We start from the raw sequence: 16,688 nt of genomic DNA, 5'->3' as shown, positions 1-16,688 counted from the left end.
CATAATAAATAAATAAATATTTAAAAAAAAAAAAAAAAAAAAAAAAAAAAAAAAAAAAAAAAAAAAAAAATGGTCAGCACTCAGCCGGGCAGTGACGGGCACACACCTTTAATCCCAGCACTCGGGAGGCAGAGGCAGGCAGAGCAGATCTCTGAGTTTGAGGCCAGCCTGGTCTACAGAGCGAACACCAGGACAGCCAAGACTACACAGAGTAACCCTGTCTCGAAAAACCAAAAATCAGCCAACCAAACAAAGAAAGCAAATGGCTGATGCCGGCTTCTAAGGCTGACCTTCCTTAGCCGCCTGCACTCCCTCCCTCCAGGCTCCCTGGGCTCCTAAGGCTGACCTTCCTTAGCTGCCTTCACTCCCTCCCTCCAGGCTCACCCTTCCGGAGCCTGAAGGAGTTTCCCTGTTCTTCACAGCCTTCCAGTTCATCCACCTGCTTCACTACCGTTCCTTCCAGCTTCTCTGGTTGGTTTGGGAAGCTTCTGGAAGGCCACTGGGTCCCCTGCTCTGAGCTATGTGCTTCTTAGAACTCCCAACCTTGGGTCAGCCACCAGCCCTGGGCACAACTCATGCAGTCTCTGATTCCTGCTTCTCTTTACCCACGGGGATGGCAGGTGCTTGCTGAGTCCATCCCACTGGCCCAGGAGGAAGGGGCACCCACCCCTGCACACATGGGGTGGGGGAAGACCAGCCCCTGCACATATGGGGAGACCCACCCTGTACACTTGGGGAGACCCCTTCTCTCCCGGTATCACTCACGGAACATGGTCATGAACTGCTTGGGGTTAAGGTTCCAGTAACCCCAGTTGGTCCGGTAGCCGTGTAGTGTGGCATACTCCTCGTGGTTGTATGCTGGCTCTGTCCCAAAAGTGTCGATGACTCGAATTCTGCACCTGTCCTCCCCCAGAAGGAACAAGGATTGGGATTATACCTTTCTGCATGTCCCTGAACTAGGGGTGTTTCTGTAGCAATGTTATGGCTAGGTCACAGAAGTACAGTACTCGGCAGGGGCTTCACGTAGGGGCTGCCTCACCATGTGACCACAGCAAGAGCTTCACCCTGTCCGTGCCAGTTTCCCTGACAGGAATAGCAGTCCAGCTGCCTCAGGGTCGCTTGGTCACTCTTCTTAATGCCTGGCCCCTGGTTGGTACCCAGAAGCCAAACCATCACCTCCACTGGAGGAAGGCTAGGAATTGAGGTGGTATCTGAAGGGGGTGGGGCATCCCCTCATTGCCTATGGTCATTTGTAAGTTATGCTTTATTGGGAAGAACAGTACCCATGAGCTGGGTCCTGGGGACCTGGGCTTGGGAGACTGCCCCAAGCTTCCTCAGCAAGGGTGGCCCCTCCTAGGTTTCAAAAGAGGTTCTGACCCTGGCTTCCCTTCTCCACTGTTATCCCCCAGCCCCAAAGCTTCTTCTAGTCTAAAGCCCAGAACTCCTATAGGATCAACTAAGCTAAGGCCAGGTCACCTCTGAGGCTCCAGAAACCCCACCCGCCCATCCTACCCCGAGTGGCTACTCAAGAAAGGCGCTGACATTTAGACACCCCCACACAAAGCTGCCAGCGATCAGCGTTCTTCCGGGTGACCCAGAATCTTGCAGACTGCTGAGGTCGGCAGGATTCCTGATTCCTGGGGAGAGCTGGCGGGGCGGGCAGGATGGCAATGCACAGACAGCCCACATTAATAATAAAAGCAATATCGCTGGCCGTCACCTTCCTCTAATAAAAATCACACCGGGTATTGATGGCATTAGAACACGGGAATGAACAGTGGGGCTCTCGGTGCTAAATGAACCCACTTCTGCTGGCTGCGGCATCTTACCTTAGCTCCTGGGGCCACCGAGGAAAGGGCATTGGCCGACTCTCCCACATCAGGGGCTCTCTTTCCCACCCTCCTCACCGTCACCCCCCGGGATGCCTCGGGCCCTCCATCCAGGTCACCTCCCATCCTACCAGGCTCCAGTCCCATCCCGCAGAGGGATGGATGACTCTAGAGGGCTGTCAGTGATCTGGTTGGAATGGGAAGGCGAAGGCTGAGACAGTGAGACAGGAGGGGGGATCATGTAGTGCTCCGCCCTGGCAGGAGGGAAGGCATGGTGAAGGGCTGTGGTCCCAAGGGTCCCTGGCCTCTCACCGGTACTTCTTGAAGGACAGGCCCATGTGCTGTTTCATCTGCTGAAGTCCATGATAGTCCGTGTAGATGAGGTCAAAAGGCAGAGGCACGGTGAGTGGGCAGTTCCCCCGGCCTGGCGGCACCCCTAAGTTACTGAGAGAAGAGCCCATTAGAGCCTGAACCCCGAGAAACCCACCTTCTCGCCAGCCCTGCGCCCACCCTGTTCCTACAGCCCAGAATGGGAGTCGAAGGGAGATGGCCTAAGGACAGGGAAGGCAAGAGTACACACTCAGAGATGCATCAGACAGGTGACCCCATACAGCGGTATGAACTTTTCAGTACACATGGGCCTCTACCTAGGAGCGGGACACACACACACACATATACACACACTCACACATGGAAATACCCCCAGGCTACTTTGCCAAGCAGTGGGCCTGGCCTCATTCACCTGCCAGGAGGAAGGGGGTTTCTGTAAATCCAGGGGCTGAGTTTGCTCAGAGAACAGCTTTATTGTTCCAGGGTGCCATGAACGTGAGCCAGAGTCCTCAGGGTCCCTTCCGTGCTCACTCAGTGCCAATGATTCCAACTGTCATGGCTGACACAGCTCCTGTAGGCCTCAGGGACTCTCCCTGCTCCAGCCAGCCGTAGCACCGAGTCCCCCGGGGAGCAGGGGCCTGCCTGTGCACGGCACTTTACAAACACAACAGTGTTTGCCTGGGACGGGGCTGCTTCCAATGACCCAGAAGCTATGGCTGGCTCAGAAAGGAGTGGTGACCCTCTGCTGTCTGGCAGGAGCTGGGTGTCTGTCATTTCATCTCACTGAAGCCTGAAGGACGTGGCTATGACCTCGTGGCTTCTTCCAGAACAACCATCGGCCCAGTGGTCCCCCTGGAGAAGGCTCTAAGCCTTGGCACAGCCACCACAACTGCCGACTTCAGCATGGTTAAGCACTCAGCTCTCTCTCTGTAAAACTATCACCTCCCACTTGAACCCCTGTGGAACTGACTGGGAAGCCCCCTGGCTTCTCCCCTGTGGGCCTGCTCTAGCATTCAGTGAGCCAGCATTGAGCCAGTGAGAGACTGCTGCCCATGGCCCCCTCCACCTTCGCCTTATACTGGGCTGAAATAGCACCACACTTGGAGCTGTTCCTGTTTGGCACATGCATCACCCCCTCAGGCCCTCCCACTTAACACGCATCTTGTAGGATATTACAAGGTGCCAAGCCCTGTGCCCCATGAGACTTTTGGTCCTTGGATAATGAGAGTCCCAGGAAAGTGAGTGGCCTGGGGAGGGATGGGGATGTGAGCAGACAGAGCAGGCATCAATCAGGTCCAGCTGCTGGGAGCTGATTGGGTGTTGAGAGCAAGGTAGACCACATCTAAATAGGCCAAGGATGCTAAGAGCATCTTCCCATCTCAGCTCCTAGGGGTGCAAAGCAGCTGCTTAACAAGGTGGGTGCCCCACCCTTTGCCTCTGCCAGGCAATTGACTGCCTGCAGGAACAGGATGCTAGGGTGCTAGAAGAAGCCCCAAGGCCTCCTGGGAGCCCAAGCCATAAGCAACCTTGGGCCAGGGAGGTGATGGGGTCTGACAAGGACAGACTCATTAAAGACAAGGGACCATGACTGATCCATTGCCTGGTTGTGTCTCGGGCTCTCTGAAGTAACGCAGGTGGAAAAGTACCAGCCCAGAATTCACAGCGCTGTCTGTGCACGCTCAGCACATTCCCAGCCCAGGCTGGGGGAGGGGCTGGTGCACACCACCCTCTGGACAAACCATGCACAGGGGCCCCTTTCCGGTGATGTAGATGGCACCTGCCTGCAAGACTGCAAAGACAAGATTCCAGGGTCGGGGGTACTGGTGGATATGGTGGCATCAGGGCTGGGTCTGTCCCTACAGGGCATGACAGCATAAAGGGTGGGGAGAGCAACTTGCCTTGCTGAGCTGTTCCCCAACCATGTGTTACCTAATGCCAGAGACTGTGCCGTGGAGGCAGGAAAGCAAGACCCTAGCAACCTCATTCCTTATATATAAAACCTTTAACCTGGCTACACAGCCTCTGCCCGTCCTCTCCTGTGGGGGCTACTTTCCCATGATCCCCAGGTATCACAGAACACAGGCTTCTAAGGCAAGGATCTCCTGAGCCAATCAGTGACACGGAATGGGCAGAGAGCTAATGAGCTATAGCACTCTAAAGCAGTTCCCAGTCGGAGACTCCATGAAATATTTGGTGGTGTTTATCAATGCTGAACCACCATCTCTACTGTGTGGGGCGTCTCTGCTGTGCCCTTCTCTTCACTCCCAAACTCCTGTAGCAAAGCCAGCACCCACAAAGGAACCTCACAGCTGCAGTTCCCCAGAGCACCTGGTGAGCGGGAGGCAGCACTGGCCCTTCTCTTGACCTCACCTGACTGAGAGCTACAAACCAAAGGACCCAGGGACCCTTGCTCTGGTCCTCTCCTTGCAGATGTGAGGAAGGAGGTGGCTCTTCTCTTCCCAGTAGGAATCTGGGTAAAATATGAATCGTGAGGGTCTGGGCACTGGTACCTACAACTAGAAAATGACAGGTCTTCTCGCATCTTTCTGGTTGCATCCAGGCAACTCGTGCCACCCTATCCCTGGATTTCCTTGATTTCGTTTCATCTGAGACAGGGTCTCACTATGTAGTCCTGGCCGGCCTGGAATTCTCTACGTAAGCCAGACTAGACTTGAATCCGTGGAGATCCACCTGCCTCCGCCTTCCCCGGGCTGGGTTAAAAGTCACGTGACACCACACCTGACTTCGTCGGTTAGTCTTGATTGTCACCTTGACTGGATTTACAGCCACCACGGAAACACATCTCTGGTAGCATGCTGAGTATTGCTTTTTACAAGGGCGCTGGGATCCGAACGCAGGTCCTCGTACTTGCTCTATGTAAACAAGAGCACTGTGACAACGGCAATTCTAAATAGTATTCAGTAAGATTTGCCCACGCTTCTGCAGGTGACGGGAAGCCCCTCAGTCCTTGGACACCAGGGCTTTGCGTACAGCTGAAGAAGCGCTGCAGAGGGACTGGGAGAAGGAGCAGGCTGGGCCCTGTGTGCCTTTTTCAGGGATGAGGGAACGAGAAGCTGCAGCCTTCTTGCCTGAAGAAGGACTGCTTTGGACCTTCTGCTGATTCCCCGAGGGGAGGCAGGCAGTGAGCTTCATGGCTCCCAAAGGCACCTGGGTTCCAGGGAGCAGAAAGGTCAGCTACTCACAGGATTGTAGGTTTATGGCCTGTAATTCAAGTACACTTTTATGGGCGATTTTACACTAAGTGGTTGGCTGGAGCTGCCGCTTGAACTGAGAAAACGCCAGCCTGACAGTCTCCAGCCAGAGGTGGCTCAGGAGGCTGCACACAGTCCCAGCCAGGGGACTCGCCTCATGCCTCAGCGTCACTAGTACCACCAGCTCTTGTTCCACGGACCCAGAGTCACAGAATAAGATGTTGGAGCTTGCCAAGAAAGGGTCGCTCCACTGGAAGTTTTTAGAACTGCCGAACCTGGTGGCCGGAGAGATGTCCCTTGGATCGACCACCTGGGTGGAATCTACACATGTAGAAGGGCCGGTGAGAGGGCTCCGCAGGTAAAAGCACCTGGTGCCAAGGCTGATGGCTTGAATTTGATTGTGGTAGAATGCTGACTTGAGCAAGTTGTCCTCTGACTTACTCACACACACACACACACACACAATTTAACACAGGGCTAGGGAGTAGATAGGGTGGTTGCCCAAGGACATGGAACACTCATAGGTCACCTGGGTTGCTCCACCTCTTTGCTCAACACAAATCAATCCACCCAGAAGAGCAGCATCCTGGGCTACAGAGATGGGTACCAGAAGCCTAGCTAGCATGAGGAACTGAGTCTGTTCCCCAGCCGCCATGTAAAAACCTGGATACGGCGATGCACATACATAATCTCACTGTTGGTGAGGTGAGAGAGGCTGATGTCTTAGGCTCTGTAGCCAGACAGCCCAGCCTAGCCAGCTAGCTCCAGGTCCCAGTGAGAGATGCTTTCTCAAAAAACAAGGTACAAGCTTGAGATGTGGCTCAGTGGCTACCGTGCTTGGCGAGCAAACATGGGGATCTTGTGGGCCCATATTTCGGTTTGGCACAGTAGCCATTAGCCTGGTCTGAGCTAGGCACATAGCTCTGCAGACAAGCTGTCGCCTCCTTAACAAAAGTCAGGATGTGCTGCTCCTAGTTCCTTTTGTTAGAATGTGGATTACCTGAGGAGAGATGTTGGCTAAAGCTGATGACTCAAGAGTTTCAGAGGTTCAATGCTTCCTTCCTTTTGTAACTAAGAGGATGTCTTATAGAGATGCTAATTCATGGCCTACCTGACTGCTAGATGCGGACATGACCTAAGCCCAGGCACCTGGTTGCCTTGGAGACAGCCTAAGGTGTTTTCCCCCACTGAATGTAGATATAAGAGGTTCTGAGAATAAAGAGTAATTCTGGCCTTTTCCAAGATGACCTTGTAAGCTGTGTCGGTTTTATTCCTCGCGACTCCGTTTCAGCCGGGTTAGGGAATCTATGTTGGACCCACATGGGCTCCGACATAATGGCGCCGTAACGTGGGGCTGACGACTGAACCCCGAGAAAAAGATAACGTGGTGCTGACGAATGAACCCCGAGAAAAAGACAACGTGGTGCTGGCTACTGAACCCCGAGACGAATGCCAGAGCAAGAAGTACGAAAAGGAACGTGGTGCTGACCGCCGAACTCTATGACCCCGGAGAAGGGACAACACGAGAGAGACGGTGAATGCTGATCACTGGATCCCAGAGGGAAAGCGGACTAACGACAGAGGAGAACGTGAGGCTGATCAGCGCACCCCAAAAAGCAAGGAAGAGGTGACCAGACATGAGGAACCCGCGAGAAAAAAAAAATTCGGTAGATGCGTGAGTAGTGAGCGCTCAGAAACAGAGACGTAGAACAGAGAAAGAAATGTAGAAAAAAAAGGGGTAAAATTTAAATTGGTAGTAAAAATTTGTAAATAAGTTAGATATAAAATAAGGAAAAAGTATTCGGGTATATATGTTGGCAACTTAATTTAGAGTGGAGCAGAACAATGACAGAGTTATTGAAAATCTGTAAGCAAGATAGATGCAGAATTGCAACTTTTATTGCCTGCTAAATTAGTAGGAAAAGATAAGAAAAAAATGACTTGGCCCAAGAATCACCAAGTTACTGCAGAGATTGAATAGCCACATGCTCACAGCCAGTTAATCTAACCCACCTGCAGGTAAAAGGCAAGCAGTAGCAAGAATAAGTTTAGAGAGCAAATTTGACCTCACACAGTCTATAGAACAGAGGAGAGGATTCAGAAATTCTCCTAATTTTATGATTTACAAGTTAAAATAAAAAAGATAGTTAAAAATCTGCCTTCCAGAGCTCAGAAACAAAGTCTGACAAAAAGAGCCTGTGTCCTACCCCCTGCCATGCAGCGCAGCTTCAACTGAAAGAAAAAAGCCAGGTTTAAATTAAGGTAGTCTCTGAGATAAGTAGGTTAAAATGCTTTTTTTCCATCTCACAATTTTGCCTTTTTGTCAAAAGTCTGTTGTTTATATGTAAGTGAATTCGTATGCAAGGTGGATTGATTCCAGTACTGTGGCTCTGTAGTAAAGTTTGAAGTCAGATTGTGATGCATTCAGAAGTTCCTTGATTGTACAGGATTTTGGGATTGTTTAGGCTATTCTGAGTTTTTGTCTTCTCATAAAGTTGAGGATTTCTTTCGGAGTCTAAAGAATTTTGATATAAGTTTGGGCATTTACATTAAATCTATGGATTGCTTTCAGTAAGATTGTCAGTTTTGCTAGGTTGGCGCTGTTTTTACAAGAGAATAGGAGCTCTTTACATTTTCTGATGGCTTAAGTTTATTCAAAAGTTTAAAGTTCTTATACAGATTTTTCAATTTGTGTGATTAGAGTTACTCAAAGATATTCATGGTATTTGTGGCTATCTCATTTATGATGTATGTAGAAGAGACGCATTTGGGTTGTTTTCAGATTCTATGCATGATAAAGTAATTCTACTGTGGACATGGTTGAGCACGTGTCCTTGTGGTATGGTTGAGCATCTTTGTATATAGGCCCAGAGGAGGTATAGCTGACTTTTAAAGTAGTTTGTTGCCTAATTTTCTGAGAATTCGACAGCAATGGAGGAGTTTCTCTTTAAGTATAAGTTGTGAGCAGTGTTTTTGATCTTGGTCATGTTACAGAGATAAGATGAGGTCTCAGAGTTGTTTAGATTTGCATTTCTCCAATTGTAAGGGATGTTATATTTGAGCATTTTTTTTTTCAATGTCTTCAAGTCATTCTAAGTTCATCTATGGAGAGTTTTCAGTTTAGGTCTGTTGCATATATTTTTAGTGGATTAATTGTTCTTTTGGTGACTAATTTCCTTAGTCTTGTATGTTTTTGAAGTGGATTAGTGATTGGTAAAGATATTTTCCAGTTGTATAGGTTATTATGTCATGTTGATTAAGTCCTTTGCTATATAGAAGCTTCTCAGTTCAAGAGATCTTATTGTTTCTCTCAAAGTGTATGCCAATGAGGCTGTGTTAGAGTTGTACCAGTGCATTCGAGTGTTAATTCAAAAATTTTTCTTCTAAGAGGTTAAGTATTGTTGGTTTTATGTTGAGGTCTTGAAAAGAAGTGAGGAGAAGATGAATTTGGTTCATCTGATGCATTTTGGATACAGACCATAGGTCCTCAGAGACCAGAACTCACTTTGTTTATAAATGGAAAAAGATTTTCTGGCCTCCTGGATACTGGCGCGGATACTTCCATCATAACCGCCAGTCAGTGGCCTATTATTTTAGACTTGAAAGATTGTTTTTATACAATTCCGCTAGCGCCACAAGATTGTCAAAGATTTACTTTTAGTATTCCTTCAGTTAATTTCAGAGAGTCAATGAAGATACTTTACTAGAGACATATGCATTGTTACAGCAGTGTCTAAGCCATGCAGGTTTAGTTATCGCTCCTGAGAAAGTACAGAGACACCCGCCTTTTCAATATCTAGGTCATATATTATACCCCAAAGAAATTAAGCCTCAAAAGATAGAAATCAGGAAGGATGACTTAAAAACTCTTAATGACTTTCAAAGGTTATTAGGAAATATACAGTGGCTAAGACCTTATTTGAGGTTTCCTACAGGAGCCCTTGAGCCTTTAAGTGAAATACTTAAAGGAGACAGTGATCCTAATTCTAGCAGGCAGCTTTCAGAAGCCGCCAGACAGACTCTCTCACAGATAGAGCAGGCTATACAGGAACAGCAGGTGTCCTATATTGATTATAGCCAGACATGGCAAGCGTGTATTTTACCTACAAGGCTGACTCCTACAGCAGTCTTATGGCAGAACGGACCACTTTTATGGGTGCATCTGCCTGTATCACCAGCAAAAGTATTAAATCCTTATTTTGAAGCAGTAGCATGTTTAGCTCAGAAGAGCAGAATGGAATCTAGAAAATATTTTGGCAAAGAACCAGCTATAATCAATGTGCCTTACACTAAGCAGCAAATTGAATGGTTATTTCAAAATAGTGACTCATGGGCAATTGCGTTTGCTCAGTTTCAAGGTCAGATTAATAATCTTTTTCCAGCTGACCAGTTACTACAGTTTACACAGCAACATTCATTCATTTTTCCTAAAATAGTAGCAAAGAATCCCTTAAAAGATGCTTTGTTAATTTTCACTGATGGCTCATCTAATGGAAAAGCTGCTTATGTTGTCAATGGCAAAGGACATGTGGTACAGACAGAACCAGCTTCAGCTCAAATAGTTGAACTGCGGGCTGTAGCTATGGTATTTAAGAATTTTGATGATAAGGCTTTCAATTTATATACTGATAGCCGGTATATTTATGAAGCATTAAGGATCCTGGAAACAGTGTCATATATAGCAACTAGCAATGAACAAGTTAAAATATTGTTTCAGCAGATTCAGAAAGCCATACAATGTAGAAAGTTACCATGTTTTGTGGGACATATCAGAGCACATTCAAGTCTTCCTGGTCCGTTAGCTGAAGGTAATGCTCTAGCTGACGAACTTACAAAAATTATTGCCATATCTCAGGTTGAACTTGCACAGCAATCACATGCTTTGCATCATCAAAACAGCTTAAGTTTAAGAAAACAATTTAAGTTGACCAGAGAAGCTGCTCGGCAAATTGTTAAACAGTGTGAAAGATGCCCACAATATCTACCTGTGCCTCATTTGGGGGTAAATCCCCGAGGACTGCTTCCTAACCATATATGGCAAATGGATATAACTCACATTACTGAGTTTGGAAAATTGAGATATGTGCATGTGACAATTGATACTTACTCAGGATTTATAATGGCCACAGCACAAACTGGGGAAGCTGCCAAGCATGTAATAACTCATTGCTTAAAATGCTTTTCATGCATGGGAACCCCAAAGGTAATAAAGACGGACAATGGATCCGGATATGTTAACAAAGCTTTTCAAAGATTTTTGTGCTCAATGGAATATCGCTCATAAGACTGGTATTCCATATAATCCTCAAGGACAAGGAATTGTGGAGCGTGCACATGGCTCCTTGAAAACACAACTCCAAAAAATAAAGACAGGGGAGTTGTATCCTCAGACGCCACACAATGCCTTAAATCATGCATTGTTTACGCTAAACTTCCTAAATACAGATGTCCATGAGCAATCAGCCGCGGACAGATTGTGGCATAGTGGTACAAAATCCACATTTGCTAAAGCCAAATGGAAAGATCTGTGTACTGGGATTTGGAAGGGACCCGACCCCATCCTAATATGGGGTCGAGGGCATGTCTGTGTTTTCTCACAGGACGAAAACCAAGCAAGATGGCTTCCAGAGCGGCTAATTCGATGCACTCAGCAGAAGGACTGCGGAACTGAGGACAACGTGGCTGACAACCGCGCCGCAGAAGGAACAGAAAGAAAACGGCTCCAGGAGGAATCCAGTAACCCAGCCCACAGAGAGGAGCCTGATCCAAACCCGCAACTCGCAGGACTGCAAAGAGACTTCGGACAAAGAGATCCTGCTGAGAGGAGCTGACTGCGGCGTCTGCTGCTGGCTGTGGTGTGAAACCTGTTGCTTCAGAACTAAGATACAAACTGAACATTTGAGTGTTCTCGGTTTATGGGACAGAACTCATTTTGAATAAAGTATTAAACCTGAGAACTAAGACCTAAGCTTTCCCCTCAGGGAAAGAAAGATGCAAAATAAAGTATGACTAAAATCCCTCTTCACTTAACAAGGGGGCAGACTAAGGGTTTAACAGCCACACAGAGACTGAAAATGAGATTTAATAACAACAAATGGTATTATACTCTTAACGGTAATGACCTGATATTTACAGCTGCATATAAGGTGATGGGAAAAATCTGGTAATGACCAATGGTGCTAAATACATCGGTAATGACCGAGAAGAATATAAATTTACGGTAAAGAAAATTATGAGATTATAAATAATTGGAGAGCTGGTACTGACCAGCTAAAGGTGAAATTATAAATTATTGGAGAGCTGGTACTGATCGGCTAAAGGTGAAATTATGAATAATTGGAGAGCTGGTACTGACCGGCTAAAAGTGAAGTTCTGAAAATCAAAGAGCTGGTACTGACCGGCTAAAAATAAAATTATGAAGAATTGGAGGGCTGGTATTGACCGGCTAAATAAATATGGAATTTTGAATAATTTGGAGAGCTGGTATTGACCGGCTAAATATGAAATTATGAAAATTGGGAGAGCTGGTTTTGACCGGCTAAATATGAAATTATGAAAATTGGGAGAGCTGGTTTTGACCGGCTAAATATGAAATTACGGTATTAGAAATTTAAAGATCGGTATTGACCGATGATGTGGAAAGATCATGATTGTGAATTGCTGCGATTGACAGTTGGCTGAAAGAGGTTGTGACGATGAATGTTGAGAGTTGATACGTATGCTGAGAAAGTAAACTCTGAATGTTGTTCTGTACCAGCGGAAGAAACATCTTCAACTCAGGTGATTCTACTCTCCTTTAAGATAGGAGGATATAGTTATTGGGAGCATAATTATTCATAAAGCATTATGATACATCCTGACAAGAGATATGGCTGATATACAGGGCCTGAAAAGTATATTTCTCTCCACTAATCTCTTCTTTTTACAGAGGTCGGCAGTCAATGACGGGTTTGAAGCTTCTTCTCCCCAGATGCCTAAGACAGGAGCTTGCATAATTGATGTCTGTTCCAATGACGGGAAAATTTGGGTAAATGAAGAGGACTTTGCCCAAACCAGACGCGGCGTGTCTGTCCTGTTGCAGACGCACAGGAGTTATTAAAATTAATAAGAGAGAGTGGATTGTGGGCCCATATTTCGGTTTGGCACAGTAGCCATTAGCCTGGTCTGAGCTAGGCACATAGCTCTGCAGACAAGCTGTCGCCTCCTTAACAAAAGTCAGGATGTGCTGCTCCTAGTTCCTTTTGTTAGAATGTGGATTACCTGAGGAGAGATGTTGGCTAAAGCTGATGACTCAAGAGTTTCAGAGGTTCAATGCTTCCTTCCTTTTGTAACTAAGAGGATGTCTTATAGAGATGCTAATTCATGGCCTACCTGACTGCTAGATGCGGACATGACCTAAGCCCAGGCACCTGGTTGCCTTGGAGACAGCCTAAGGTGTTTTCCCCCACTGAATGTAGATATAAGAGGTTCTGAGAATAAAGAGTAATTCTGGCCTTTTCCAAGATGACCTTGTAAGCTGTGTCGGTTTTATTCCTCGCGACTCCGTTTCAGCCGGGTTAGGGAATCTATGTTGGACCCACATGGGCTCCGACAGGATCTGAACATGTAACCCCAGAACCTAGAAAAAAGTTTCGCATGGGGTCTGGGGAAATGACTCAGTGGTTAAGAGCCTTGTTGCTCTTTCAGAGGACTGATGGTCAGTCCCCAGCATCCACCAGGTAGCTCACAACTGTCTGTAACTCCAGCTCTAGGAGATCAGATGCTTTCTTCTGGTTTCTATGGGTACCAGGCACACATGTGCTGCTCAGACATACATGCAAAGCACTCATAAATGTAAGATAAAAATAAATAAATCTTTTTTGGAAAGTTGGACATGGCAACCCAAGCCTGAAACCCCAGCTCTTGAGAGTGGAGGCAGAGGGATTTCAGGAGCTCTAGGTAAATCAAGAGATCTTGTCTCAAAAAGTAAGGTGGTGGTGGGGCCTAGAGAGATGGCTCAGCAGTTAAGGGCATGTCCTACTTTTGTAGAGAACCTGAGTTTGGCTCCCAGCACCCATAGTGGATAGCTCTCAGCAGCCTGTAACTCCAGCTCCAGGCCATCCCGTGCCTCTGGCCTCTGTAAGCACCCAAGTTCACATCCACACAGAGACACATACCTATAACTAAGCAGAATAAAAATAAATATCTTTATAGAATAAAGTGTCACGATGATAGAGGCAAACACTGAACATACGCACGTGGACTAGCATGCGTACACACATGCATGCAGGTAATCACACACACACACACAAGTGCACATGCACATACAATGCTGGCTTCTGGGAAAAGGAGGAACAGACCTACAGTATACTAGGGACAGTCTTAATTTTGCAAGATCTGAAGCCATCAGACTGTGCCCTGTAAAATGGTTAAGACAGCACATTTTATGTGATGTGCATTTTACAATAATTAAAACAACCACCTCCTCCATATGTTCCCAGCATTCTGCCTCCCAGAAGCACTGGGGTGTCATCCTGTCTGGGAGTCCCAGCTGGTTGCAGATAGTCCAGGGCAAAAAATCAGCTCCCTCACTTTCTGCCAAAGATCAGAGTAGGATGGGACAGAGTAGGAAGCAATATGCTGGATTCTGGCACAATGATAAACCTCTGTGGACACGAGCTCCTCACACAAGGCTGCTGGGCGACCATGCACACACAAGACCCTGCATCCCCTTGTTGTCTGCCTCCGCTGCTGTACTGTGTGCTCAGACGACGCTCTGCTGCCTCTCCTAAGATAAAACCCTCCACTCTTATTTCTCTCTAGTCCATGACGAGAAATAATCTCTTCAGGTACTGCTCACATTTGGGGAGAAGCTATTCTCATTCTCTCTCTCTCTCTCTTTCTCTCTCTCTTTCTGTGTGTGTGTGCGCGTGTGTAGGAGGGACGTAATTAAAACAATTTCCTACAAAGTGCTCAAATACCTTTGACTCCAGTGATCCTCGGCTTCCCCAGATGTGCTACACTGCTGGAAACATCTGACCAGGCAGCCTTGAATGTTCTGTCTCTCCTGTGGGCTGTGCCCATCACTTTAGCATCATTGGCATTGCCCTTCCCTCTTATATGATCCATCGCTACTGCAGGTCACTGTCTCCATCCCAGAGCATCAGGGGGCATACAGAAGGAACACAGAGACCTAACTGGGCATCTATCGAGCTTCTTAGGAAGCAGGGAGATTACTAATGGAGAATTATAATCTCTTGCCAGTAGGGCTGACCATCCTTTGTCCAATACAGGGCTTCTGATGCCACCCCGATGAGCTCACCCTCAGTTCCCGCCCCCTGGAAAGGCAAGTGTCCTTGGATACCGTCCAGCACGCATAGGTGCTCTCAGAGAGTCCCGGACTACAGTCAAGGAGAATGACCAGGTTCCCACAGAAGGAGTGGCTCAGAGGAAATGAAGCAGAGTCAGGTTCAGAGATATCCAACTGCCCCTTTGCTACTGGCCATGGGTCAAGGGATACAAAAGGGAAACTGAGGAACAACATCCCTCTGTGCTGGGCAGACACAGTGAGTGGGTTTTCTAAGGCTAACCTTCCTCCCCCGTGTTCTTTGCTGGTAAGCAAGCTTATGGCTAATAATAGGGCTGTGGCTCTCCCAGGAGAGTGCGGGAAACCAATGCTCACCTCTCCAGCTAGCGAGCTGCCACTGCTCTGGGAAGAAGGAGTGAGGAGTGGCAGGTTTATATAACCTAGCGGTGCTGATGTCAGGCACAATCACACTCTCACCCACACCCTGTTGCCAAGAACCAGGATGGTCTGTCTCAGCAGCCCTCAGTGGTCATTTCTCTAAGGATGACCCATTTCAGCTCTTGATGCCCAGGTTGGCCCCTGGGGCCCTCTCTCAGGTGAGCATCACATTCCAGGGGTTCTCAGGAGCCTGTGCTGCCCCACAAAGCCTCTCTGAGGATCAATCTGTTTGTAGGTCTTGAGACACACAAAGATGGTGGGGCTCTTGTTCCAACCCCAGAACAAGACTTCCTACATGAGATTTGGGCTGAATGCAGTGGCCTGAGAGCATTCCCTGTGAGACCAGCCAAGAGGCTTGGAATCTTCCCCTGAAGAGTTGGGAAAATACAGCCCTGGCTCCCGGGAAACAATGTTGCTATCATCTTCTAAGTTGAGAAGTCCTTGGGGATGCTAGGGGTATTCAGTACTTCCACCAGCCCCACCAGGCTGGCCCTGGCTCTCAGGGGAAGCCAAAGAAGCGACTTGGACCTTTTCTGTGGGTGACACTCTTCTGTCTTCCTAAGGGCTCTTGGTCCATCCCCTTCCCCCTTCTTCCCAGCCACCACCAGACAGAACTCCCCTGCCCACCCTGTGTGTTGTGGGACCCACAAAGCATGGACCTCTAAATGAGAGCCTCCCAGGCTCTGAACATCAAGGAGGGGAAGGGAGATGACTGCACAAGGATGCTTCTGTCCTAGGTGAGGAGGAAGGTTAAGAGTTGGGACCAGCACAGCCCGATCCCAACTCCTAGGGAGAGACTGAGTGGGTCTAGTGGGTGGGATCCAATGCTCACTTGTCGATGCAAAATCTTGGATAGGTGACACAGGGGAATGTCCCATCACAGTGCCCAGGCAGAGAGAGTGGGCAGTACCAGCCAGGCACCTGGCAGGCCCCACCCATCACTAGAGGCTCAGGAAAGAACCTAAGCCATGAGGAAGGGAAGCGAGCTGGAGAGTGAGAAGCTCCATCGCTCACTCAGAGACAGCCATGCCTCCTCTTGGGGGCGGGGCACTGTGTAGAGAGGAATTCTCAAGTCCAAATAGGCTTATCCCTTCCTTTTCCTGCTCCATGTACTTATGCATTAGAAAATATTTAAAGCACCCAGATAATTATAGAAAATAATCTAATGAGTTCATGAATACTGCACCTCCACTACCCAACCTGGCTCCCACCTCATATCGACCGTATTTGGCTTGATTATTTTGTTTCACAGAATAACGTACTACAAATGCGGTGATGGGCTGCCAGCGTAGTCTCCTCTGTCCTCCTTGCGTCTCCCAGTCCTCCACCTCCTTCCACACACCCTCTCCCATCCTGTCTCAAAGCAAAGCTGGAGTCACCACAGCTGATGCTCAGTTCTCTGGTCCCCTCCCTGGACCTGTGGGCACATATCACTCCCAATACGAGGTCCCTCTCTTTTCTCTCCTGTTAGTGCAGAGGGCTGAACGTTTTGGGCTCTCCCCTAGGGTTACCCTCAGTCCTAGGTCTTCAACATCCTCCCTCAGAGGGCTCCTTCACACAGCGTTAACACACAGTGAAACTGTCCCGCCTTGC

At 47.9% G+C, this 16,688-nt stretch overlaps 1 protein-coding gene across 2 annotated transcripts in view; it reads right to left on the bottom strand.

Moving 5' to 3' along the window:
- Mgat5b (alpha-1,6-mannosylglycoprotein 6-beta-N-acetylglucosaminyltransferase B) overlaps window positions 1-16,688 on the bottom strand; it is a 103,531-nt gene that overhangs the window by 19,544 nt on the left and 67,299 nt on the right. For both annotated transcript variants that reach the window (XM_057776700.1, XM_057776699.1), the window contains exons 9-10: window positions 2,142-2,273; window positions 766-899 (exon numbers count right to left, since the gene is read on the bottom strand). In XM_057776700.1, the coding sequence (XP_057632683.1) occupies window positions 766-899; window positions 2,142-2,273 (266 nt within the window). The remainder of the gene's footprint in view (window positions 1-765; window positions 900-2,141; window positions 2,274-16,688) is intronic.

Source organism: Chionomys nivalis, chromosome 7 (assembly GCF_950005125.1).
Source record: "Chionomys nivalis chromosome 7, mChiNiv1.1, whole genome shotgun sequence".
In the NCBI taxonomy this organism is placed as follows: domain Eukaryota; kingdom Metazoa; phylum Chordata; class Mammalia; order Rodentia; family Cricetidae; genus Chionomys; species Chionomys nivalis.
The sequence above is the reverse complement of the archived record's forward strand: the minus strand, read 5'-3'. Positions and strand labels throughout refer to the sequence as shown.